At 47.6% G+C, this 25539-nt stretch overlaps 1 protein-coding gene and 1 long non-coding RNA gene across 7 annotated transcripts in view; one reads left to right on the top strand and one right to left on the bottom strand.

Moving 5' to 3' along the window:
- The window catches only part of LOC147123037 (uncharacterized), a 49608-nt gene extending 24117 nt beyond the window's left edge, over positions 1-25491 (top strand). The window contains exons 6-8 of one of the 6 annotated variants that reach the window (XM_085964073.1): positions 7704-7795; positions 17518-17678; positions 24860-25491. In XM_085964073.1, the coding sequence (XP_085820199.1) occupies positions 7704-7795; positions 17518-17675 (250 nt within the window). In that variant the 3' untranslated portion in view covers positions 17676-17678; positions 24860-25491. Of the gene's footprint in view, positions 1-7703; positions 7796-17517; positions 18430-24859 lie in introns of those variants that run through there. The other 5 variants (XM_085964078.1, XM_085964092.1, XM_085964086.1 and 2 more) reach the window with 5 other exon arrangements.
- LOC147123036 (uncharacterized) overlaps positions 1-25539 on the bottom strand; it is a 54111-nt gene that overhangs the window by 28299 nt on the left and 273 nt on the right. The window lies entirely within an intron of this gene.

The raw sequence follows: 25539 nt of genomic DNA, 5'->3' as shown, positions 1-25539 counted from the left end.
GGGTGCACCATCACAGGACGTACAGCCATGCACCAGCACTTTGGTGGGTCCACTTAGACAGTTAGTTGGGTTTTCACCTGGTGATTCACGCCTCACAAGTGAGCACGAGCAGACACTGGTGGCAGGGACAGCTGTGGAGAGGTGGACGCAATCCTCGCCAAGCTCTGCTCAGCTGGACACAGATGCTGGAAACAGATGCTGAACCCCGGGGCTATCATTGAGAGAGAGAGTGCTGGAGGTGCATCAGCAATTTAGCCAGGTACTGGCAGACGTGCCATGCAGATTCTCCACAATAGCGGAGAGGATGGAGGAGTCAAACTTGCTCGCTAGTGGATTGGTGGCACAGAGAATTGCGAGAATGTCTGCCATGCAGAGAGTGGCTGCCTCCATGGAGCTTCAAGCACAGCTGGAGTCCATGCAGGCCATGACCACAGCCGTGCAGGAGATGTCTGCCGCCTTAAACAAGATAACGTATCCGTGGCCTTACAACGTGTTACTGATCTCCACCAAGCTGGTCTGCAGCGGAGTGGTAGGAATGAAGTGGCACTGGCCCAGGAGAGGGATGATGGTGAAAGAGGACATGGAAGTGGGAACTCCACTCAAAGCACTTCCACTTCTCACCCATTGCCCCTCCACCCCAACCAGTACCCGACATGCTGCCTCGTTTCACAATGGCCGAGTCTGTCCCTGCACAGGTGCAGGTGGAGCAGTCTCTGGCGGGGCTCTTGGGCTCCAAAACCCAGAGAGTGTTGGCCAAGAGCATCTCAGCAGTCAGTGCAGGGATCTGAGCAGCCTGCCTCTACTTTTGCTGAAGCTACATGGACTGTGTAATGTGTATATACCTTAAGGGAGAGAACTACTTTTTACAGCTCCTGTATACTGTAGTACCGGCAGTGACCACACCTATATATAAACCCTGAGTAGTGATCTGTACATTTAGTTCTAGAGTAACCCTCATTCAGTAAACACCTGTTGAATCGTTCCCTGCAGTCTGTTGTCTGATTATTGAAGGACACAACATTAAGATACACGGACATAACATTGGCGACGAGGCAGATTCGAACCTACCTGCAACTCTGCATCACCTCCCAGGGATTCGCTCCTGGAGAACAGTGGAAGAAGGTCGAGTCCAGAAGCACGGGCGTCGACCACGGGCAACCGCCCAGTCATCCAGCGGAGATTTGAGCATCGCAGGGGAGGCTGTCGAGAGCCAGGCTTGGCTTTCCAGTCACGGTGGTCCAGCGAAACGGGCTGGCAACAGGTACCGCGCAGACCATAGAGCCCGACCAAGCGGCACAGAAAAAGGCCGAGCAGCGTCGACGGGGGAGAGAGAGCAGCCGGTGTTCAGGACCGAGCGGCATCAACGGGGGAGAGAGAGACGAGAGAGAGCAGAGCGCAGCCGGTGTTCAAGGGCCGAGCAGCATCAACGGGGGAGAGGCGCGCAGGAAAACGCGAGGCGCTGCCATTGCCATGAGGACCGCAGAGAGCGGCGTTGGCAGCAGCGCAGGAGCAGCGCACGAAATCCACAGGGCGTCGCCATTTGCCACGAGGACCGCCGAGAGCGGCGTTGGCAGCAGCGCGGGAGACGCCATTTTAAGCCGCAGTGGGGAAGAAAGGAAAGCGCGGGAGACGCCATTTTAAGCCAGTCTAACCACACCCAAAAATGCCGAAGAGTGGCAGTATCACAGCGTTCGACAATGAAGTCGAAGATTGGACGACATATGTCGAACGCATAGAAGTATACTGCAAGGCGAATGAAGTGCCAGATGACAAGAAAGCGCTGGTATTGTTGAATTCAATGGGTGCAAAAACGTATGGCTTACTACGAAACCTGGTAACCCCAGAGAAGCCAGTAGAAAAGGATTTTGAAAACATAGTGTCAATCCTACAGGACCACTTAAACCCCACACTGCTGCTGATAGCAGAAAGATTTAAGTTTCACAAAAGGAACCAGCATAAAGATGAAAGTAATGCTGAGTATTTAACGGAACTGCGCAAGCTATCGAAACACTGCCAGTTTGGAACGGGACTAGCAGATACTTTAAGGGACAAGTTTGTGTGTGGGCTTCAAAGTGAAGGAACCCAGAAACGGCTTCTATCAGAAAAGGATCTTGCGCTGGACAAGGCTTTCAGCATTGCAGTATCACACGAAGCAGCAGCACGGGGCGCTGCAGAGATACAACGGAGACCGCAAGAATATGGCACAAATGAAATGTCATACGGAACAGTGAAGTGCTATCGCTGCGGCAGAACAACACACGACCATAATGATTGCTGGTTCAAGGACAAAGTGTGCAGACAGTGTGGAAAAGTAGGACACATAGCAAGAGTCTGCAGGTCGGGAAAGAAAACCAGCAGCAAGAAATCTCCACAGGAGAAGTACAAGAAGGTACATAAGGTGACGGAGAGTAGTTCAGACGAACAGAAAAGTGATACAGACTCCGGAAGCAAGGAGCTGGGTTGTCTGAAACTACATAATGTGATCAAAACGGAGGATCACCAAACTATCTGGGTCACGCTCAAGATAGCAGGAGTCCAAGTGAAAATGGAATTGGACACAGGATCAGCCCTAACAGTCATAAACCGAAGGGACTATAAGCGGCTATTCTCACATATACCCTTGAGAGATACAAAGATTGTCTTGAAGACGTACACGGGGCAAAAAGTCTACCCCAAAGGAAAAATAAGGGTGAACGTTATATATAACGGCAAGGAAACACCAAAAATGGACCTATATGTATTGCCAGATGGAGGACCACCACTACTAGGACGTGAATGGATCCGGAAGATACAGCTAGATTGGCATTCCATACAGGCACTGACTGTGGCTGACAAAAAGGATGACGACGTCACACCTGGGCGACTGTCAAAGATCCTAACTGACGCGAAAGAAGTGTTCCAGCAAGGACTCGGAACACTAAAAGGCATGACAGCGATGATTAAAATTGAAGAAAACGCAAGCCCAAAATTTTTTAAGGCCAGACCAGTACCTTATGCGATCCGCCCAGCCGTCGAAGCAGAGCTGGAGAGTCTGGAACAGTCAGGTGTACAGTCCAAGGTAGACTGGAGTGAGTGGGCTACACCCATCGCCCCTGTGATGAAAAAGTCATTGAGCAGCACGCCTGGGGAACCAATGAAGGTTCGCATCTGTGGGGACTTTAAGGTAACAGTGAACCCGGTCCTTCACACCGTACAATATCCACTTCCGTGGATTGAAGATATTTTCGCCCCACTGTCTGGAGGGAAACACTTCACTAAGATTGATCTGGCCCAGGCGTATCTGCAAATGGAGGTAGAAGAAGCATCAAAAAAATACCTCACAATCAACACCCATAAAGGTCTCTACCAATACAACCGGCTGGTATTCGGGGTAGCATCAGCTCCGGCTATTTGGCAAAGGGCAATGGAACAAGTCCTGCAAGGGATCCCAGGGACCCAGTGTTATTTGGACGACATCCTGGTCACGGGCGAAAATGACAGTGATCACCTTGCCAACCTGGAGCAGGTGCTCACTAGATTGCAGGAATATGGGCTCCGAGTTAACCGCCCCAAATGCGAGTTTTTTAGAAAACAGATCTCGTATTGTGGCCACGTTATCGATAAAGAGGGGTTACATAAGTCCCTAGAGAAGATTGAGGCAGTAGTCAAGGCTCCAGCACCGGAAAATGTGTCACAACTGAGGTCGTTCCTCGGGCTGGTAAACTACTACCATAAGTTCTTGCCAAATTTGTCTACAATACTACACCCACTGAACACCCTACTGCAAACTGGGGTGCCATGGAAGTGGAGTGACGAATGTAGACGAGCTTTCCAGAAGAGCAAAACACTAATCACATCAAAAAGGTATTGGCCCATTACAACCCGGCATTACCAATTTGGTTGGCATGTGATGCGTCACCCTACGGCATTGGAGCGGTGCTGTCGCACAAATTCTCGGACGGCTCAGAGAGGCCAATAGCCTTTGCGTCACGATCACTAACCTCAGCCGAGCGTAACTACGCCCAGATTGACAGGGAGGCCCTCAGCCTAGTGTGGGGAGTGAAAAAGTTCAATCACTATCTGCACGGGCAGAAGTTCACCTTGCTGACTGACCACCAACCACTTGTCTCCATCTTTAATCCAAAGAAGGGCGTTCCAGTGATGACTGCGCAACGGCTACAAAGATGGTCCCTTTTTCTAGGGGCGCACCAATATGAAATCGAGTATAAGGGCACGAAACAGCATGGAAACGCTGATGGGCTATCACGCCTGCCACTGCCTACTGCGGAGGAAGCAGCAGCAGTGGATCCTGTCGAAATATTTCATTCGACTATAATTGAATGCTTGCCAGTAACTAACGCTGGTATAGAGAAGGAGACCCGAAATGACCCGACACTGTTTCGGGTATATGATTTGACGGTGAAGGGATGGCTAGCACATGGCGACTCACTGTTGCCAGCATTCTCATCCAGAAGAGAACAGCTGTCAGTATGCCAGGGGACCTTGATGTGTGGATCCCGAGTGGTAATTCCACCCAAGTTAAGGGAGAGAGTGCTCAATGAGCTTCACGAAGGTCATCTGGGAGGGGTGAAAATGAAAAGCCTTGCTAGGGCTTATGTGTGGTGGCTGGGGATCGATCAGCAAATCGAGGACCTGACAAAGAGCTGCTCGGGATGCCAGAAGGTCCAAAATGCACCACCACATGCCCCTCTACACCCATGGGAGTGGCCCTCCTCTCCATGGCAACGGGTGCACATTGATTTTGCTGGTCCATTCATGGACTCTGTTCTTAATAGCAGTGGATGCTCACTCGAAATGGCCTGAGGTGATAAAAATGTCCTCAACCACTACAGAGAAAACGATTGCAGTCCTACGGACCATATTTGCCAGGAACGGCTTGCCAGAGCAGATTTGCTCTGATAACGGACCACAGTTTGTGTCCGAAGAGTTTCAAAGATTTATGAAAAGGAATGGGGTAAGGCATTACACATCCGCCCCGTATCATCCAGCCACAAATGGATTGGCTGAGAGGTTCGTACAAACTTTTAAAAAAGCAGTAAACGCCATGTGCGATGACGACATTCCACTGCAGCATAAGGTGGACAATTTCCTGTTAGCCTACAGAAATGCGACACATGCAGTCACCAACCAGGCCCCGGCCATGATGTTCTTTAACCGAAGGTTGAGATCTCGTCTGGATTTGCTCAGACCAAATGTACGAAGAGATGTTGAGAGTAAGCAATTCCAGCACATCAATGAGAAGCCGACAAGGAGCTTCAATGTAGGGCAACCAGTCTTGGCCCGCGACTACCGAACAGAGAAATGGCAACCAGGAACGATATGCACACGGCAGGGGCCACTAATGTACACAGTGGATGTTGGGGAGAACATTGTGAGACGCCATGCTGACCAGATCCTAGAGTCACAGGAACGAGTCAACCCCATGTCTCGGCCATACGTACCTGGTGAGGAACCCGACGTACAGGTCGCATCTACCTCAAACAATAGCATTGGAAGCTGATGAATCAACTGACGACAGGGTGCTAGAATTGCCTCCGCCCCAAGAGCGAGACACTCGGGAAAGGCGTTATCCAGAAAGAATCAGGAAGCCTCCCCAGAGACTGAATATATGAATGGACTATTTTCATATAACATTGTATATTAAAAATGTTAATTGTTAAATGAGTATTATGGTACTGTTAATCTAAAAGGGGAGGAATTGTAATTTATGTAATGTATATATACCTTAAGGGAGAGAACTACTTTTTACAGCTCCTGTATACTGTAGTACCGGCAGTGACCACACATGTATATAAACCCTGAGTAGTGATCTGTACACTTAGTTCTAGAGTAACCCTCATTCAGTAAACACCTGTTGAATCGTTCCCTGCAGTCTGTTGTCTAATTATTGAAGGACACAACATTAAGATACACGGACATAACAGACTGCACCACGTAGAAGCGGTAGGAAGCATAAGTTCAAGAAATTGTAATTCACCAAGGGTATACACATGCCCATTATTGTGTTTAAGTGCCAACTTGCCCTTTCATTTGTTTAGCGCAAAGGGATGGGGGTGGTCCTGACGGTGGGAGCGGAATGCAAGATTCCATTTCTTATGTTTTACACTAGGTGAACCTTCACAATATTAGGGCATCAGTATTCCCACTAAGCTCATTTGCAAGGTACCGCGCAGGCCGCTCACCGGCTTTTACATTGTAGATACCGCGCATGCGCAAAAATTTGAATGGGCCACGCAGTGGGGGAGCAAGGCTGCGCAGAAGGCAGTGCAGCTTACGGGGGACATTGTAGGGTATCCCAGGCAGAAATGTAAGCGGCTGGTCGGTGATGGATGTCCCATCCTCCTCATCTATGTTCTCCTTATCCGAAGATGAGTGGAGAGTCCCTTCATCCTCCAACAGCAATCCTCTGCAGTGTTGTGCAGGACGCAGCATACCACTATTATTCTGGACACTCGCTGGCGAGTATTGAAGGGCACCCCCAGACCTATCTAGGCACAACAAGTGCATCTTCAACATTCTGATGACACCTGGTGGTCATGTTGCTCTCGTTGTAGCACTCCTGCGCCATCTAAGTGCCCATTATTCTGGCTATTGTTATCACGGGAAATTTACATAACTCCCAGCCCTGGCAAACAATCCATCAATCACCTGTCTTATGCATTTATGTGCAGCAGACTGCGAGACCATTGATATGTCTCTGGTAACACCCTGGAAGGAACTAGAGGTAAAGTAAAATTGAGGGTGGTGGTGGTGATCTTCACGGCTACTGGCAGTGCATGCCCACCAGGTCGTCTTCTAGGAGGCTGCAGATGTCTGGCACCACCTGACATAACAACCTCAGCCTGCAGAAGCATTATTCTCCCAAGAGGTCAAGGAAGCTGAGCCTCTCTCTGTAAACCCTGTGACGTGGGTAGTGTTTCCTGCGACTTAAGCCCTTCTCTTGTGCACCTCCCTCCTGTGCACATGCTGATTCTACCACAGCACAACATTGCTGCCATAGATGGTGATGGTCTTCCTGTTCCGACACAGACAAGATGCGCCGAATGGCCTCCTTCTGTGCCGTAAACTTCTATGATTCTGATGTATAGTCAAACACATTCAATGCGCCTACCCATCCTGATCTCTTGTCACTTTGAAAGCCTTCAAAGTTGAGAAACAGCTTTATCCAGACAAGAACTGTCTGCCAAATGTTTGCCAGAGGGAACTGAGACACCAGCTGTAATAAGTTAGCTTTTATTCAGATGGGGTAATGACATGTTAAGTACCCACCTGAACTGTGAGTCAATCTCACCTCTGTTTCCCTGGTCAGTTTCCTGAGTCCTGGGAAACGTCTGTTGGAGACTTTAAATTGAGAGCTAAGTAAATATTCAATTTATAAACACTTCCATTAAACCTGGAAGTGGGCGCGTTAGAGGCGAATTCATATAATCATAGAAATTTATGTCACAGGAGGCCATTCGACCCATCGGGCAGGATCTTCATTGGGCTGTGGAGGTGGGATTGGAGGTGTGTGGGGGGTTAAAATCTCGAAATCGGGTGGGGGGGGGGGGCACGAACCCATCCCGCCTCCATGCCAGTTTCAAAGGAGGCGGATACCCGACCTGTGTGGGGAGCCGCCTCCCCGAGGCGGGAAGGGGATTAGTGCCAATTAACTGCCTGTTAACAGGCAGTTTTTAGCCTAACCCCTATTTTTATTCCTGAAGTGTGGGATTCCCGACGGCTCCAAACCACGCCAAGTTAGCGAGGCGGACCGTCAGGCTGACTGGTTGGAGGGTTCGAGATGTCCGGTGTTCAGGTGAGTGATGGGTGCATGAGTGCAGAGGTAAGTGTGTTTGGTGTGTGTAAAATGTTTAAAGAAGTTTTACTTACCTTTTCTTCCCTTTACAGCCTTCCTTCAGGTCTCGGGAGTCCCTCATCTCACCGGCACAGAAAGCAGAATGGCCACGAGCTGTCAAAAGTTGCAGCATTCAGCTTTCTGTTCTGGAGAGATCTCTAAATCAGCCTGAGAGGAAGGAATTAACTTGGAGTACAGATTGTCAGTATTTGACAGCTTCAAAGAGCTGTCAAACGTTAATATTGCATCTGTCAAAAGCTCTTGACAGATGAAATGTCAATTTGTGACGTCACCTTTTGCCGGGTGGCCCTTAATTGGCCTGCTGAGCCCGCTGGGCGGGCTCAACAAGGTCAATCAAGTGAAAATTGCGTGGGTTGGCCACAACTCTATGGAGGCGGGACTACAACCCCGAAAGTTGTAGAACCACCGACACGCTGCCAGTATCAAAATCCAGCCCACCGTGTCTGTGCCGGCTGAAAAAGAGCTATCCAGCCTAATCCCACTTTCCAGCTCTTGGCCTGTAGCCTTGTAAGTTACGGCACTTCAAGTGCATATCCAAGTACTTTTTAAATGTGATGAGGGTTCCTGCCTCTACCACCCTTTCAGGCAGTGAGTTCCAGACCCCTGCCACCCTCTAGGTGAAAAAAGTTCACCTCAACTCCCCTTTAAACCTCTGACCAATTACTTTAAATCTATGCCCCCTGGTTATTGACCTCTCTGCTAGGGGAAATGGGTTCTTCCTATCCACTCTATCCAAGGCCCTCCTAATTTTATACACCTCAATCAAGTCGCCCCTCAGCCTCCTCTGTTCCAAAGAAAACAACCCCAGCCTATCCAATCTTTCCTCATAGCCAAAATTCTCCAGTCCTGGCAACATCCTTGTAAATTTCCTCTGTACCCTCTCTAGTGCAATCACATCTTTCCTGTAATGTGGTGACCAGAACTGTACAGTACTTGAACTATATAAAACACTAATTAGATTACAGCTAAAGCATAGCCTCCCTGCTCTTATATTCTGTGCCTCAGCTAATAAAAGAAATGATCCCATATGCCTTCTTAACCACCTTATCTACCTGTCCTGCTATCTTCAGGAATCTGTGGACATGCACTCCACGGTCCCTCTGTTCCTCTACACTTCTCAGTATCCTGCCATTTATTGTGTATTCTCTTGCCTTGTTAGCCCTCCCCAAATGCATTACCTCACACTTCTCTGGATTGAATTCCATTTGCCACTTTTCTGCCCACCTGACCAGTCCATTGATATCTTCCTGTAGTCTACAGCTTTCTTCCTCACTATCAACCTCATGGTCAATTTTGTATCATCTGCAAACTTCTTACTCATGCCCCCTACATTGAAGTCTAAATCATTGATATATACCACAAAAAGCAAGGGACCTAGTACTGAGCCCTGCAGAACCCCACTGGAAACAGCCTTCCAGTCACAAAAACATCCGTTGACCATTACCCTTTGCTTCCTGCCACTGAGCCAATTTTGGATCCAACTTGCCACTTTTCCTTGGATCCCATGGGCTTTTACTTTTCTGACCAGTCTGTCATGTGGGGCCTTGTCAAAAGCCTTGAAAAATCCATGTAGACTACATCATACTACCCTCCTCAACCCTCGTTACCTCCTCAATCAAGTTCGTCAGACACAACCTTCCCCTAACAAATACATGCTGACTACCCTTGATTAATCTGTGCCTTTCTAAATGACGATGCATACTGTCCCTCAGAAGTTTATGAAGGTTTTCCTTCATTTTATTTGCCAATATTTTTTCATGCCCTCTTTGCTTTCCTTTTTAATTTCACCCCTGCACTTTCTATACTCCTCTAGGCTTTCTGTAGTATTTAGCTCTCAGTATCTGACATAAGCTTCCCTTTTTTTGCCTTATCCTACCCTGTATGCCCCTTGACATCGAGGGGGCTCTAGATTTGGGAGTCTCATCCTTTTTTTTGTGGGAACATATTTGCTCTGAACCCTCACTATCTCCTCCTTCCATGCCTCCCACTGCTCTGACACTGATTTACCTTCAAGTAGCTGTTTCCAGTCCACTTTCGGTAAATCACATCTCCACTTAGTAAAATTGGCCTCGAGAACTTTTACTCCTGATTTCTTTGTCCTTTTCCATAACTATGCTAAATCTAACTGAATTATGATCACTATCACCAAAATGGTCTCCCACTGATACCCCTTCCACCAGCCCAGCTTAATTCCCTAAAACTAAGTCCAGAACCACCCCCTCTTGTTGGGTTTGCTACGTACTGGCTAAAAACATTCTCCTGAATGCATTTTAAGAATTCTGCGCAATCTATACCTTTTTCACTGATTCTACCCCAGTTATTGTTGGGGTAGTTGAAATCCCCTCCTATTAACTGCCCTATTGTTTTTTCACTTCTCAGAAATGTGCCTGCATATTTGCTCTTCTATCTCCCTCTGACTATTTGGGGGTCTATAGTACACTCCCAGCAGTGCAATTGCCTCTTTTTTTGTTCTTCAGTTCAACTCATATGGCCTCATTTGATGGTCCTTCTAACATCATATCCCTCCTTACAGCTGTAATTGTTTCTTTAACCAATATTGTGAAACCCCCTCCTTTTTTATCCCTTTATCTTGTCTGAAAACCCTGTAACCAGGAATGTTGAGCTGCCATTCCTGCCCTTCTTTCAGCCATGTTTCAGTAATAGCTATATCATACTTCCACATGTCTATCTGTGTCCTCAGCTCATCTGCCTTATTCACTAGACTTCTTGCATTGAAGTATATACCATTATTAAGCACTGCCAAACCCCTTTGTTGTCTATTTTCTAGCCTTTGATTCCTCTGCCCTCCAAACTCACTTATTAATTTACTGCTTTCCATTTCCAGCTTTGCTTCTCTCCCTTCTGAATCTACACTCAGGTCCCCATCCCCCTGCCAAGCTGGTTTAAACCCTCCCCAACAACACTAGCAAACCTCCCCATGAGGATATTGGTCCCAGCCCTGTTGAGGTGCAACCAGTCTGGCTTGTACAGGTCCCATCTCCCCCAGAACTGGTCACAATGCCTCAGGAATCTAAAGCCTCCTTCCTGCACCACCTCTCCAGCCATGCAGGATGTGGTGTATTTGGACTTTCAGAAGGCTTTCGATAAGGTCCCGCATAAGAGATTAGCATGCAAAGTTAAAGCACATGGGATTGGGAGTAAGGTACTGACTTAGATAGAGAACTGGTTGGCAGACAGGAAGCAAAGAGTTGGAATAAACAGGTCTTTTTCCGAGTGGCAGGCAGTGACTAGTGGGGTACCGCAGGGATCGGTGCTTGGACCCCAGCTATTCACAATATATATTAATGATCTAGACGAGGGAACTAGATGCAATATCTCCAAGTTTGCAGACGACACAAAGCTGGGTGGGCGTGTGTGCTGTGAGGAGGATGAAGAGAAACTCCAGTACGATTTGGGCAGGTTGGGTGATTGGGCAGATGCATGGCAAATGTGGATAAATGCGAGGTTATCCACTTTGGTGGCAAAAACAGGAAGGCAGATTATTATCTGAATGGCAATAGATTGGGAGAAGGGGAAGTGCAATGAGACCTGGGTGACCTTGTGCACCAGTTGCTGAAGGTAAGCATGCAGGTGCAGCAGGCGGTTAAGAAGGCAAATGGTATGTTGGCCTTCATAGCGAGAGGATTCGAGTACAGGGGCTTGGTGAGATCACACCTTGAGTATTGTGTGCAGCTTTGGTCACCTTATCTGAGGAAGGATGTTCTTGCCATGGAGGGAGTGCAGTGAAGATTCACCAGACTGATACCTGGGATGGCAGGAATGACGTATGAAGAGAGATTGGGTTGATTGGGCTTATACTCGCTAGAGTTTAGAAGAATGAGAGGGGATCTCATTGAAACTTATAAAATTCTAACAGGACTAGACAGACTAGATGCAGCAAGGCTGTTCCTGATGGCGGGGGAGTCCAGAACCAGGGGTCACAGGCTAAGGATAAGGGGTAAGCCATTTAGGACTGAGATGAGGAGGAATTTCTTCACCCAGAGAGTGGTGAACCTGTGGAATTCTCTACCACAGAAGGCAGTTGAGGCCAATTCATTAAATATATTCAAGGAGTTAGATATATTTCTTAAGGCTAAAGGGATCAAGGGATATGGGGAGAAAGCAGGGACAGGGTACTGAATTTGGATGATCAGCCATGATCTCATTAAATGGCGGAGCAGGCTCGAGGGGCCAAATGGCCTACTCCTGCTCCTATCTTTGTTTCTATGCAGTCATCTGCTCTATCCTGCTATTTCTGTACTCCCTCGCATGTGGCACCGGGAGTGAGAATATAGAATGCAAAAATAAGGTAACAACTCGCTCCGCATGGCCAAGGACCCTGCCAACCTAAAATGGAGGACCCTGTTAGCTTAAAATGGTGGTGCAATGTCGACATCGCTGAGTCACTTGCATATTGTGAGAGATGATCATGTTAATTCAAGAAACTGAAGGCAGCAGGAAGTAAAATGCTAATATGGCTGGCACCCACGATGTCACACCTTGCTGGTGGAACAATGTAGGGTGGAGTGCAAAGGGTATACTGACAATAGGCGATCCGAAAACACATTACCATGCATTACCATAATGATTAGGTGATCGTGAAACCATTACCTGCATATTTTCTATATTATAAACCATTCAGTGAACTGTGACTTCTTTATTTCAAACTGCCAGGCCAGGAAATCACTTTAAACTGTGTACGTGCCTCGCTCGGGATTGGTGTAGAATGTACGATGTGTTAATGTCTTTTCAAAAGTAAAGTATAATAATGTGACCCACTGTATGAAAGATTGCTTGCTCTGGTGGAACCTGTCGAGACTCTGCTGGAGTCAGAACTGTGCTGTATCAGAGTAAGTCTCCCGGGACAACAGAATAAAACAACTGTTGAACTAAACCAGTATTCCGACTCAGTGTTTGTACTGAACCAGATTGAGGACCAAAAAAATCCGTTTCAACAGGAGTAATCCGGAGATTACGACCTATGAGATTCCGCTTATTAATCTCTTTCCTAATATGCCTGCAGGACTTCAACCCTCTTTCTACTGGAACAAAGTATCATTGCGGTCGTGATCGAGAAATCATTAATTTTAACTCCCCACCTGCCCCAACCCACCCATTCTTGGGGGTTAAAATTTCTTCCTTTAAATTGTCGTCTGGGATACACTGGCAAGAACTGATGTAAAAATGTTACATAGAATGCAGGTGTTAATATTTACATCTAATCAATGGGATTTTCTGTGATGTCTTTAATTATGTTGAAAAGATAAAACATACTTTAGGAACTTGTGGTTTTATTGATTCTTCCTAATTCCTCATGATGATGTACATTAATTGACTTCTTTTCTATTCCAATGATACAATGCTTCTGAGTGACTTAAGACCATGGCCTAGAAATTCAGTTTGCACAGTTTTGGGGCGCTAAAGTCGGGCGTTCGGTAAATTTAGCGCCTGCCGGAAACTGCAGGCAACCGCGCCGAAATTCAGTGGTTTTGGCCAAGAGTTTTGGCGAGCGCTGAAACCGGCGTTGCAATGCTCGGTTCCGGCGCTAAACCAGCGCTGCGGCCTGATAACGCCGATGCCGGGCGCAGCGCAGGTGCGGTCATGTGTTGCTTGACAGCAGACACCCTGACGCCGGCCTGCTCTTAAAGGGGGAAGGGTCAACTTTGACTGCTGCCACGCCCTGCACACTGGAGCCCTGCTGCTAGGCCTCAACAGTGCTGGTGGGACAAAATAGTGCCAGAACAGATGGAGATGGCCCGTGAAAGAGCCCAGCGCTTCTCAGACCATGCACTGAGGGTGCTGATTGATGCTGTCCAGGAGAGAAGACCCATCTTGTGCCCGGACAATGGCAGAAAGGCTCCCAGGAGAGAGTTCAGGAAAGCCTGGAGGAGCATCGGACGCAGGGTCTCCTCAAACTCAGATGTGCCCAGGACTGCGGACCAGTGCCGCAAAAAGTTCAATGACCTCTGTCGGCTGGTGAAGGTGAGTACCCTTGCCACTGTCCTCATCCTTGCATGTGAGCCTCACACTATGGGCAAAGGGACCTCAAAGGCATAATGGGCAGCCCTCCTCACGCAGCAATGCCACTGGCATGATCATCAGCAGCACTTTCTGCACTGACCACACTGACCAGGCTATTCCACCATGGGAGGCAGTACACACAGCAACAGGGCACCACACTGTACTTCGAGTCCGTCCTTTCTCTTGCAGGCCAAGCTGGCAAGAAATGCGCGCAGCCGGCTGGAGACCGGTGGTGGACGGCCCCACTACCAGGCTCTAAGTGCTCTGGAGGAGAGCGTCGCTGGACTCCTGCGTCCCCGGGTGACTGGCCCTGTAGCCATCGGGGATGCCGACCCTGTGCTGGAAGCCACTGGTAAGGAGATGACCGCTTGCAGCTCTCTCGTGGCCCTAGTGCTTCCGATCTAAATCCTTTCCCACTGACGGACAAATGCGCATAATGCCACCGCTCAGGCGTCCCTCGCTGACGCCCTGTCCTCACTTTAAAGCTACTCTTGTGCCTTCCTGCTTTCAACTGCTGAGGAGGAGGTGGTCCCTGAGGCGCCGGGTGCCAGGCCCTTGGAGGAGGAGGACGTCCAGGACGAGGAGGAAGCCGGGCCATCGGGCGAGCCCTCAGCCGTGCCAGGGGATGGCAATGAAGGGGGGACGTCTGGCATGCAGGAGAGCCAGGGGGAGGTGTTGCAGGGGAGGGCAGATCCTGCTTGCAGTGGGGTCCAGGCAGGCGGCAGGGGTCGGCCAGCTCGGCCGGCTTCTCCCCAGCTGCAGAGTCCTCTCTCCAGTCCGGAGAGTGGCCTCGGCCAGGAGGTGCGCCTCCTGCAAGAGATCTCGGTGGCGTCTGACCGGCGCCACCATGAGTTCATGGGGGTTGTGCAGCAGATGCCGCACGCCATCGAGTCCCTGGCTCAGAGTGTGGCAGCATTCGGCCAATCACAGGCCAGGGGGGTGGAGCAACTGGCCGCAGCGCACACCAGGGGGGGTCGAACTACTCGCGGCACTGCAGGAGGAGAGTCGCCAGAGAGGTGGTTCCCTCGAAACACTGTCACAGCAGCTGGAGGCACATACCCGGGCAGTGCGGTCACTGACTTCTGCCACACTCGCTTTGACGCAGAGGCGTCGCACCCGCACCCGCCGCCCTGCTGCAACACAGCGGCCTGGCCTCCAGCACATAGCTGCGCCAGCTGAACTGCCAGGCCGGACGACTGCCACTGTGTCTGCTGAGCCTCGCGCGCCTGGCAGCAGCCAGCTTGCCCCCCTTGGAGCATCCGACACTGCCACTCCCCCAGCCAGGGTGCGAGGAGCTGCTGCTGCCACTGATGCTGGCCAGCCACAGCCGAACCAGTCAGCAGCCGGCCCCTCCCGGGACGTGCGTCGTGTTGGCCGACCCCCAAGGCCATCTGTCGCGACGCATGGGGGCCCTCATGAGCCTTCCCCCAGCCTTGAGGCCGCCACAGGGCCCACGTTGAGGCGGAGCAGTAGGCCGGGCAGGGGCCGGGGAAGGCTCTCTAAGGACTCGCCCTCTCGGCACAGCCGCTAGAGTGTGGTCTCTGCGGCATTGTATATATGGGGGGGATTGTGTTTTGGGGCCTGATTTTTGTGGATGGCCGAAATTGAAGGCATTTTGTGTTTTTATGGGGGTCTTTCTGTTGGCGAGGGGGGCCCTTTTTTTGTTACGGCCAATGTTGAAGGCCATGTGGATGGCCAACTTTTGTTAGTCCTCCCCAGGTTGGGGGAGTGACATATGTTTGTGACTGTTTTTTGGGTGTGTTCTGTGTTTTTGAGTTTCATGTGGGAAGGGGCCTCAGTTTGTTAAATAAAGGTTTTTATTTATTCAGCTTGTCCAGGTGTCATGTTTCAAGTGTTTGCTGCGTTAACCGGCTGACGACTTCCGGAGCGGCTGCCTTCAGGTGCGCTCATTCCCACAGGCCATTCCCTCACAGCGGGCCTAGAAGTGTCGAGCAATAAGCCCCCGGCGTACAGCCCTTGGGCCTTCTGGCCCCCTCCTGGCCTGCTCCTCCTCCTCCTCCCCCTCCTCCTCCTGATGGTCCTCCTGCTCGTCCTCCTCAGGTGGTGGTGCAATGTCAGGTGGCAGTGCCTGCGTCCGGCGGATAGCCAGGTTGTGCAGCATGCAGCACACGACGACGAACTGGGACACTCTATCCGGCGAATACTGTAGAGAGCCGCCGGAGCGATCCAGGCAGCGGAAGCGTTGCTTGAGGACGCCTATGGTTTGCTCTATGACGTTCCTTGTTGCTTGATGGCTTTCGTTGTATGAGTCCTCCACTGGGGTCCTGGGCGCGCGGAGCGGGGTCGTGAGCCATGTGCACAAAGGGTAGCCCTTGTCCCCGATAAGCCATCCCCTTGGTGGAGGCTGTGCCTGGAACATGTCAGCCACAGTAGTCTGGCGCAGGATAAAAGCATCGTGGCTGCTTCCTGGGAAGCAGGCATTTACAGCTAGGATGCGCTGCCTGTGGTCACACACCAGCTGCACATTGAGGGAATGGTAGCCCTTGCGGTTGCGGTAAACCTCGGGATTGTCTATAGGTGCCCGCATAGCCACATGCGTGCAGTCAATGGCGCCCTGCACCATGGGGAAGCCCGCGATCCTGCCAAATCCCACTGCACGCTGCTGCTGCCTCTGTTGGGTCATGGGGAAGGAGATGAACTGGTGTCTCCTCGCGAACAGTGCATCGGTGACCTGCCGGATGCAGCGATGTACGGCGAACTGGGAGATGTTCGCGATGTCCCCAGCAGCGGCTTGGAACGAGCCGCTTGCATAAAAGCTGAGAGCCACCGTGACCTTCACTTCCACCGAGAGAGACGTCCTGGACATGAGCTGTGGCTGCAAATCTGCGTGAAGCAGCTGGCAGATCTCTCCAACCACCTCCCTTCTGAAGCGCAGCCTCTTTACACAAAGTGCCGCAGACATGGTGACATAGGACACCTGCTGCCGGTATTGCCTGGGTGCGTAAGGCCTACGTTGGCGACGCCTGATGGCCCTTCTGTGTCTACGCATGGCTGCCCGTCTCTCACAGCGTCTGTGAGCCCTCCGCACATAATGCTGCAACTCAATGTTGGCCCCCCATGCAGCCCCCATAATCAAGGTCGCAACAGTGAAATCAGCAAGAGTCAAATGTCAAAGCACTGGCCAGAAGCCAGAAAGACCTCTCCTGTCTTGTCCCAAATCTGGAATCTCTGTCCCTTGGTCTCTGTGTAGAAATCCAAAGCAGTGAAGTCATTGCAGCAAAATGGCTGGGCTTTATAGGTCAGTGGAGGTGCCCTTTAATTTGCGCTCCCCGAGGCCCACAGGGCCTCTGCAACGTTCCATTTTACAATTCCTAATAGCGCCACGCCCACATTGGGCGGGTGCCACTCAATTTCCGGGTTGGGGCGCTAAAACAGCGTTGCGCGAGGATATGACGTCATAAGCTGCGCGCGCACCCGAGCGGGCGCTAACACTTTGCGCCGGCGCTAAATCTCAAATGAATTTGGGCGTCGGCGCAGATCGGACTGCATTCCGGCGCTAAGGCTTTATCGACGGAAATATAGCCCTTTTTTGGCGTTAGCGCCTGGCGCAGCCAACTGAATTTCTAGGCCCATATATGCAATCAACATTCCTTACTTATTCCTCCTTTAATTTTCTATAGATAAAGAATTATTAACTCACGAAGGGTACTTTGTTCCGGATCCGGATGGAAATCCCATTGCTAATTCAGTGACACGAGGAGATGTTGCACGCTTTATGCTTTCACTCCTGAACGTTAATTCATGGATTAAGGCGGCTGTGGCCATGGTAACAAAGTGAAAGGTAAATTCCTGCACTGGGAGTGGGAACCTCTTTTCATTATTTCCAATTTCCCAGCCAAATCCTGTAAGTGGCTCTATATAAATAAAATAAGTGAAACTACAAGAACAGAGAAGCAGAGATATAGGATAAGAAAGTAAAAACAAAAACAAATAATAAATAGAAATGTTACCAAACGAGTTACTAGTATTTAAAGGATTAACCCAAGAGAGCATGGCTCCAGTTTCTTTCATCTCTAGGTTTTTTTATGTAAAGCTTTAGGTGCATTGCAGTTATAGGATGTCCTTCAGGTTAACAATGATGATAAGCTGGTGTTCATTTTTCTCTTGGGATATTAAATGGGATTAATTCAATATGTTATTAAGAAACTGAACTAGAACATGAAAAGGTTATGATAAAAAAACTATCTGATATTACAAACTGTTGAGTAATATACTGTATTAATGACATGAAATAAATTAGTTTGAAAACATGCTGCATGCAGGGATCTGGATTAATTCAGAAAACATGAGGGTTAAAAAAAAGTCCAACCTAATATAAGTAATGGCAGGAATACTCTACTTGTGTCTGAATATATAATCAATATCAAGATCAAAGTGTTTTTTGTAAACTTGGGATTAATTCTGTGTTCAATGCAACCTACATTAACAAAAATAATTGGTACTAATTCACAATGAATGCCAATAGTGATGTATTGTACTATGGATTCTGTTTATATGCTAATTCACAAAATTAAAGTGTTTTATGCACTCCGGCTTGAGGCTGTTTCAAATGTGCCTTAAATCCATTATATTTGATTGCTAAGATAGAAAGATTTCTGTAATATTTACCTTTTTCTGCCATCCACTGAAAACTTGTTTTACAAAATATGTATGTTGGGTTAAACAGCAGAAAATTGTTAGTTAATATTGCTTTATGATGTATCATAATCCATAATTAAGTTTTGAACACTTATTAATGGAAATTCTATCAGATATTAAAAAAGAAAAGTAATGAAACAGGACTTCCATATTAAAACCCAGTTGTGACTTACTCCACAAGTTTAGCATTGTTAAAGTTGAAACTACTCCGAACTGATGCTAAATTTGGAGTATAGGTTGGGTGCAAACGTCTGCACTGACTAGTACCTCCAGCTTTCTTCCAGGGTCAAGTCGAGTTATGATGATGGACAGCAGCGTCAGCACAAAGGGAAACCATTTTGCACCATTTACAATGGAGTGTGAATGCACCCATAGTGAAGCAAAAAAAGTTTCAAATAACAGATTATGCAGTGTCCTATCATTTAACTGGGTCAAAGGGTTAACTAAGTGATTTTTAGCTCACCAATTGCAGTGTTAAACCAATACTGGAATTTGTTGAGTGAAATTAATCTCAATAATCCAGTCTTCAGCCAATTCGATTCACTCCACGTGATAGCAAGAAAGGGCTGAACGCACTGGATACAGCCAAGGCTTTGGGCCCCGACAACATCCTGGCTGTCATGCTGAAGACTTGTGCTCCAGAACTAGCCACGCCTCTAGCCTAGCTGTTCCAGTACAGCTATAACACTGGCATCTATCCGATAATGTGGAAAATTGCCCAGGAATGTCCTGTCCACAAAAAGCAGGACAAATCCAAACCAGCCAATTACCGTCCCATCAGTCGTCTCTCAATCAGCAAAGTAATGGAAAGTGTCGTCAACAGTGCTATCAAGCAGCACTTACTCACCAATAACCTGCTCACTGATGCCAGGTTGGGTTCCGCTCGGACCACTCAGCTCCAGACCTCATTACAGCCTTGGTCCAAACATGGACAAAAGAGCTGAATTCTAGAGGTGCGGTGAGAGTGACTGCCCTTGACATCAAGGCAGCATTTGACTGAGTGTGGCATCAAGGAACCCTAGTAAAACTGAATGGGAATCGGGGGGAAAACTTTTCACTGGCTAGAGTCATACCTAGCACAAAGGTAGATGGTTGTGGTGGTCGGAGGTCAATCATCACAGCCCCAGGACATTGTTGCAGGAGTTCCTCAGGGCAGTGTCCTAGGCCTAACCATCTTCAGCTACTTCATCAATGACCTTCCCTCCATCATAAGGTCAGAAGTGGGGATGTTCGCTGATGACTGCACAGTGTTCACTGCCATTCACAACTCCTTAGATAATGAAGCAGTCCACGCCCGCATGCAACAAGACATTCAGGCTTGGACTGATAAATAGCAGGTAACATTCGCGCCACACAAATGCCAGGCAATGACTATCTCCAACAAGCGAGCGTCTAACCACCACCCCTTGATAGTCAACGGCTTTACCATTGCCAAATTCCCCCACCATCAATATTCTGGGGTCACCATTGACCAGAAAATTAACTGGCCCAGCCACATAAATACTGTGGCAGCAAGAGCAGGTCAGAGGCCAGGTATTCTGAGGTGAGTGTCTCACCTTCTGACTCCCCAAAGCCTTTCCACCATCTACAAGGCACGAGTCAGGAGTGTGATGGAATACTCTCCACTTGCCTGGATGAATGCAGCTCCAACAACACTCAAGCAGTTAGACACCATCCAAGACAAAACAGCCCGCTTGATTGGAACCCCATCCACCACCTTATACATTCACTCCCTCCACCACCGGCGTACCATGGCTGCAGTGTGCACCATCTACAAGATGCACTGCAGCAACTCGCCAAGGCTTCTTCAGCAGCACCTCCCAAACCCGCGACCTCTACCATCTAGAAGGACAAGGACAAGGGCAGCAGGCACATGGGAACACCACCACCTCCAAGTTCCCCTCCAAGTCACACACCATCCTGACTTGGAAGTATATCGCCGTTCCTTCATCGTCGCTGGGTCAAAATCCTGGAACTTCCTACCTAACAGCACTGTGGGAGTACCTTCACCACACGGACTGCAGTGGTTCAAAAAGAAGGCTCACCACCACCTTCTCAAGGGCAATTAGGGATGGGCAATAAATGCTGGCCTTGGCAGCGACGCCCACATCCCAGGAACGAATTAAAAAAAAAAAAGTTCTTCCCAATTAAGGTGCAATATGCAGTCTGGCAGTAAAATTAGTGACAATCTGAATATATGGCCCGGATATCTCATGAATATATCACTTTAAAAACAGACAATTACATCCAGTTTTACAATTTAATATGGCAAAACATTTCAATTTGCATTCCTTATTTCATTGTGTGAATTCCCCTATGGCCAGATGTAATTATTTGGAAATAATGTTGCAAATTAAGCATTAACCTACATTGTTAGGATCATACAAGGTAATGAACAATCTTTGTGCTGATTAAATATACAGACTGCAGGATATTTTGCCTGAAGATATTCTTTCAGATGAGACATTAAACCAAGGCCATGTCTGTTCTCTCAGGTGGTTGTACAAGATCTCGTGGCACTATTATGAAGGGCATGGGAGTTTTATCCTTGTTTTATCCTTGAACCAACATCACTAAAACACATTATCTGGTCATTATTACATTGCCGTTTGTGGGATGTTGCTGTGCGCAAATTGGCTGCCACGTTTCCTACATTACAACAGTGACTACACTTCAAAAGTACTTCATTGACTGTAAAGCACTTTGGGGCATCCTGAGGTTGTGAATAGTGCCATATAAATGCAAGTCTTTCTTTCATAACATACAAAATCTGGCAGATGGAGAGCTTACACAATGAGTGGGCCATTCTTTCTAAGATTGTTTCTGTAGTAAAAATGCAGCATTACTTCAATTAAAGCTTCAGTTACAAAAAAAATCTGTTCATTTTTACAAATGTCCTCAGTGCAATGCAACAAATCGCAACAAATTCCGTGAACATCTACATTTAGCACATATGGTGTGATTTGCTGTCCCACTGACACAATTTTGTATAAAAACCTCCCAAGACAGTGAAAATGATTGTCAACTATGTGGATAATGTGTGTGTGTAGGGTCCATTTTACAATGACCACCACAAGTAGATGACTTTGGGAAGAAATGGAATTGTTATTTTTAAGAGAGCTGCCAACCTTTTAAATGATTGAGTCGTGAAAGGGGGAGACAGCAGTAGTGTCAGTGAAGCTGCTGCAATAGAAAATAAACTCTGAACAATTTATAGCTGCCACCCGATCGCGTTGGTTACAGCCTTGAAATCATTGATGTAAGTATTCATAGAATCCTAGAATGGTTACAGCATGGAAGGCGGCCATTCGGCCCGTCGAGCCCATGCCGACTCTCAGCAAGTCCCACTCCCCTGCCCTTTCCCCATAGCCCTGCAAATGTTTTTCCTTCCAACTCCCTTTTGAAAGATAAGATTGAGTCTACCTCCACCACCCTTTCAGGCAGGGCATTCCAGTTCAGAAACACTCGCTGTGTAAAGTTTTTTCTTACGTTGCCTTTGGTTCTTTTGCCAATCACCTTAAATCTGTGTCCTCTGGTTCTCGACCCTTCCGCCAATGGGAACAGTTTCTCTCTATCTACTCTGTCCAGACCCCTCATGATTTTGAACACCTCTATCAAATCGCCTCTCAAACTTCTCTGCTCCAAGGAGAACACCCCCAGCTTCTCCAGTCTATCAATGCAACTGAACTCCCTCATTCCTGGAATCATTCTCGTACATTTTTTCTGCACCTTCTCGGAGGCCTTCACATCCTTACTAAAGTGTGGTGCTCAGAATTGGACACAGTACTCCAGTTGGGGCCGAACCAGTGTTTTATACAGGTTCATCATAATTTCCACACTTTTGTACTCTATACCTCTATTTATGAAGCCCAGGATCCCGTAAGCCTTTTTAATTGCTTTCTCAACCTGCCGTACCACCTTCAATGATTTGTGCACACATACTCCCAGGTCTCTGTTCATGCACCCCCTTTAGGATTGTACCCTTTAGTTTATAATGCCTCTCCTCATTCTACCAAAATGTATCACTTCACACTTTTCTGCGTTAAATTTCATCTGTTACGTGTCCGCCCATTTCACCAGCCTATGTATTCCTGAAGTCTATCACTCTCCTCCTCACATTCACTATACTTCCAAGTTTTGTGTCATCTGCAAATTTTGAAATTGTGCCCTGTACACCCACGTCCAAGTCATTAATATATATCAAGAAAAGCAGTGGTCCTAGAACCGACCCCTGGGGAACAACACTGTATACCTTCCTCCAGTCCGAAAAACAACCGTTCACCACTACTCTCTGTTTCCTGTCACTTAGCCAATTTCATATCCATGCTGCCACTATCGCTTTTATTCTATGGGCTTCAACTATGCTGGCGAGCCTATTATGTGGCACTTTGTCGAACACATGTACACTACGTCAACCGCATTGCCCTCATCAACCCTCTCTGTTACCTCATCAAAAAACTCGATCAAGTTAGTTAATCACGATTTGCCTTTAACACATCCGTGCTGACTTTCCTTAATTAATCCACACCTGTCCAAGTGACTGTTAATTTTGTCCCTGATTACTGTTTCTAAAAGCTTCCCCACTACCGAGGTTAAACTGACTGGCCTGTAGTTGCTGGGTTTATCGTTACACCCTTTTTTGTACAAGGGTGTAACATTTGCAATTCTCCAGTCCTCTGGCACCACCCCTGTATCTATGGAGGATTGGAATATTATGGCCAGTACCTCCGCGATTTCCACCCTCAATTCCCTCAGCATCCTAGGATGCATCCTATCCGCTTCTGGTGATTTATCTACTTAAATACAGCCAGCCTTTCTAATAACTCTATATCAATTTTTATCCTATTTTGTAATACATACTGTGGAATTTAAAGGGAAAATTGTGTAGCTGACAGGCACTGTCATGACCCTGGAGGCAGACAACCAGTGAAATTTTGTAATAAGAATGATGTCCAAGGACCAATTTTAAGAATGCGGGCTTTTGCAGGGGAGCCTTGCCCACCAGGAGCGCATGTCAGGAAATCGAAGGCATGCTGCCCACATTTTTATGACCTTTAAAATTAGTGGACAGAAAATTGTTGGAAGTATTTTCATGCAATGGATTGGAAATTATGGAGAAGACTAGGGTCCACACCAAGAATATGATTATGATATAAACAACCATCTTCAGCTGCTTCTTCAATGACCTTCCCGCCATCATTAGGTCAGAAGTGGGGATGTTCGCACAGTGTTCAGTTCCATTCGCAAATCCTCAGATAATGAAGCAGTCCATGCCCGCATGCAGCAAGACCTGGACAACATCCAGGCTTGGGCTGATGAGTGGCAAGTATATGTGCCACACAAGTACCAGGCAATGACCAACTCCAACATGAGAGAGTCTAACCACCTCCCCTTGACATTCAATGGTATTACCATCATCAAATTCCCCCACCATCAACATCATGGGGGTCACCATTGACCAGAAACTTAACTGGACCCACCACATAAATACTGTGGCTACAAGAGCAGGTCAAAGGTTGGGTATTCTACAGCAAGTAACTCACCTCCTGACTCCCAAAAGCCATTCCACCACCTACAAGGCACAAGTCAGGAGTGTGATGGAATACTCTCCACTTGCCTGGTTGAGTGCAGCTCCAACAACACTCAAGCTCGACACGATCCAGGTCAAAGCAGCCCATTTGATCTGCACCCCATCCACCACCTTAAACATTCACTCCCTCCACCACCGGCGTACCGTGACTGCAGTGTGTACCATCTACAAGATGTGTACCAACTCACCAAAGCTTCTTTGACAGCACCTCACAAACTCGTAACCCCTACCACTTAGAAGGATAAGAGCAACAGGCACATGGGACACCATCACCAAAAACTTAAGTTCCCCTCCAAGTTACACACCACCCTGACTTGGAAATATATCACCGTTCTTTTATCGTTGCTGGGTCAAAACCTGGAAATCCCTACCTAACAGCTCTGTGGGAGCACCTTCACCACATGGACTACAACGGTTCAAGAAGGCAGCTCCCCACCTCCTTCTCAAGGACAATTAGGGATGGGCAATAAATGTTGGCCTTGCCAGCGATGCCCACATCCCATGAAGGAATAATAAAATGCAAGTTTAATGAGTGATAATCAAGTTAATTAGCATCAAATGGAATAATATTGTCCCACTTGTAGGAGATATACTGAACTTACATAGTGCTAATTGTTTTAACATAAATGATTAATTGTGTGGCATTTAGAACACCTATGAAACTTATACTAGCACTATAAGGGTTTAGATGGATCATTTTATCTAACAACTATATTTTCTTTTGGCTGGTCAAGCAGGAACATCAGAAGGATCCTTATCAACTGGAACAAGAAAACTTGTCTAAAAGTTTGAGAAACCTCCAAATTTATATTACTCATAATTGGGTTTTATGGCAGGCAGAAAAGTAATCCCGTTAATTATGAGCTGTTGTTGATTTTGTTATGGGTCGGGGCATAAAGAACAAAAGTTGGAATTTGCATTGTAATTTCAATTATATACTTGTACATTCTCCACTTGTGCGCCAGGTTTACTCTAATGTGAAGAAGTTCATTTATCGGACAAAGTGTCGGCGTGCCGCATGCATTTTTAATCCTTCAAGAAATATTTAACGGTTGGAGAAGAAACTAGAGGAGTTTGTCCAGAAGAGTAAAGCGGAGATTTTAGAGGTACCCGGTTTATTTGCTACGAAGAATGGTCCGGATCGTCGCAGGCAGAAGACATTTTGACCCTTCTCAAGGACATTTCAATTGTCGCATCAAAGGAACAGATGGATCGATTACTCACTGTCCCTAGAAGATGCCAGAACTTGACTTGTATTCATTTGTTTAACATCTTGAGGTTGCATATTTTGTTGAATTACCGCTTGTACTATAAAAAGTTATTAAAATATTTTGCTTTTGCTATTAAATGTGATATTCCTCCTGTAGCTTATGTGTCGTGTAATGTCTTCAAGTGAAATTGCGATTAATGGTCA

This window comes from Somniosus microcephalus, chromosome 2, assembly GCF_052327205.1.
Source record: "Somniosus microcephalus isolate GS21.2 chromosome 2, FLI_Smic_1.0, whole genome shotgun sequence".
NCBI lineage: Eukaryota > Metazoa > Chordata > Chondrichthyes > Squaliformes > Somniosidae > Somniosus > Somniosus microcephalus.
Note: the sequence above shows the minus strand (reverse complement) of the source record. Positions and strands in the feature narration are given on the sequence as shown.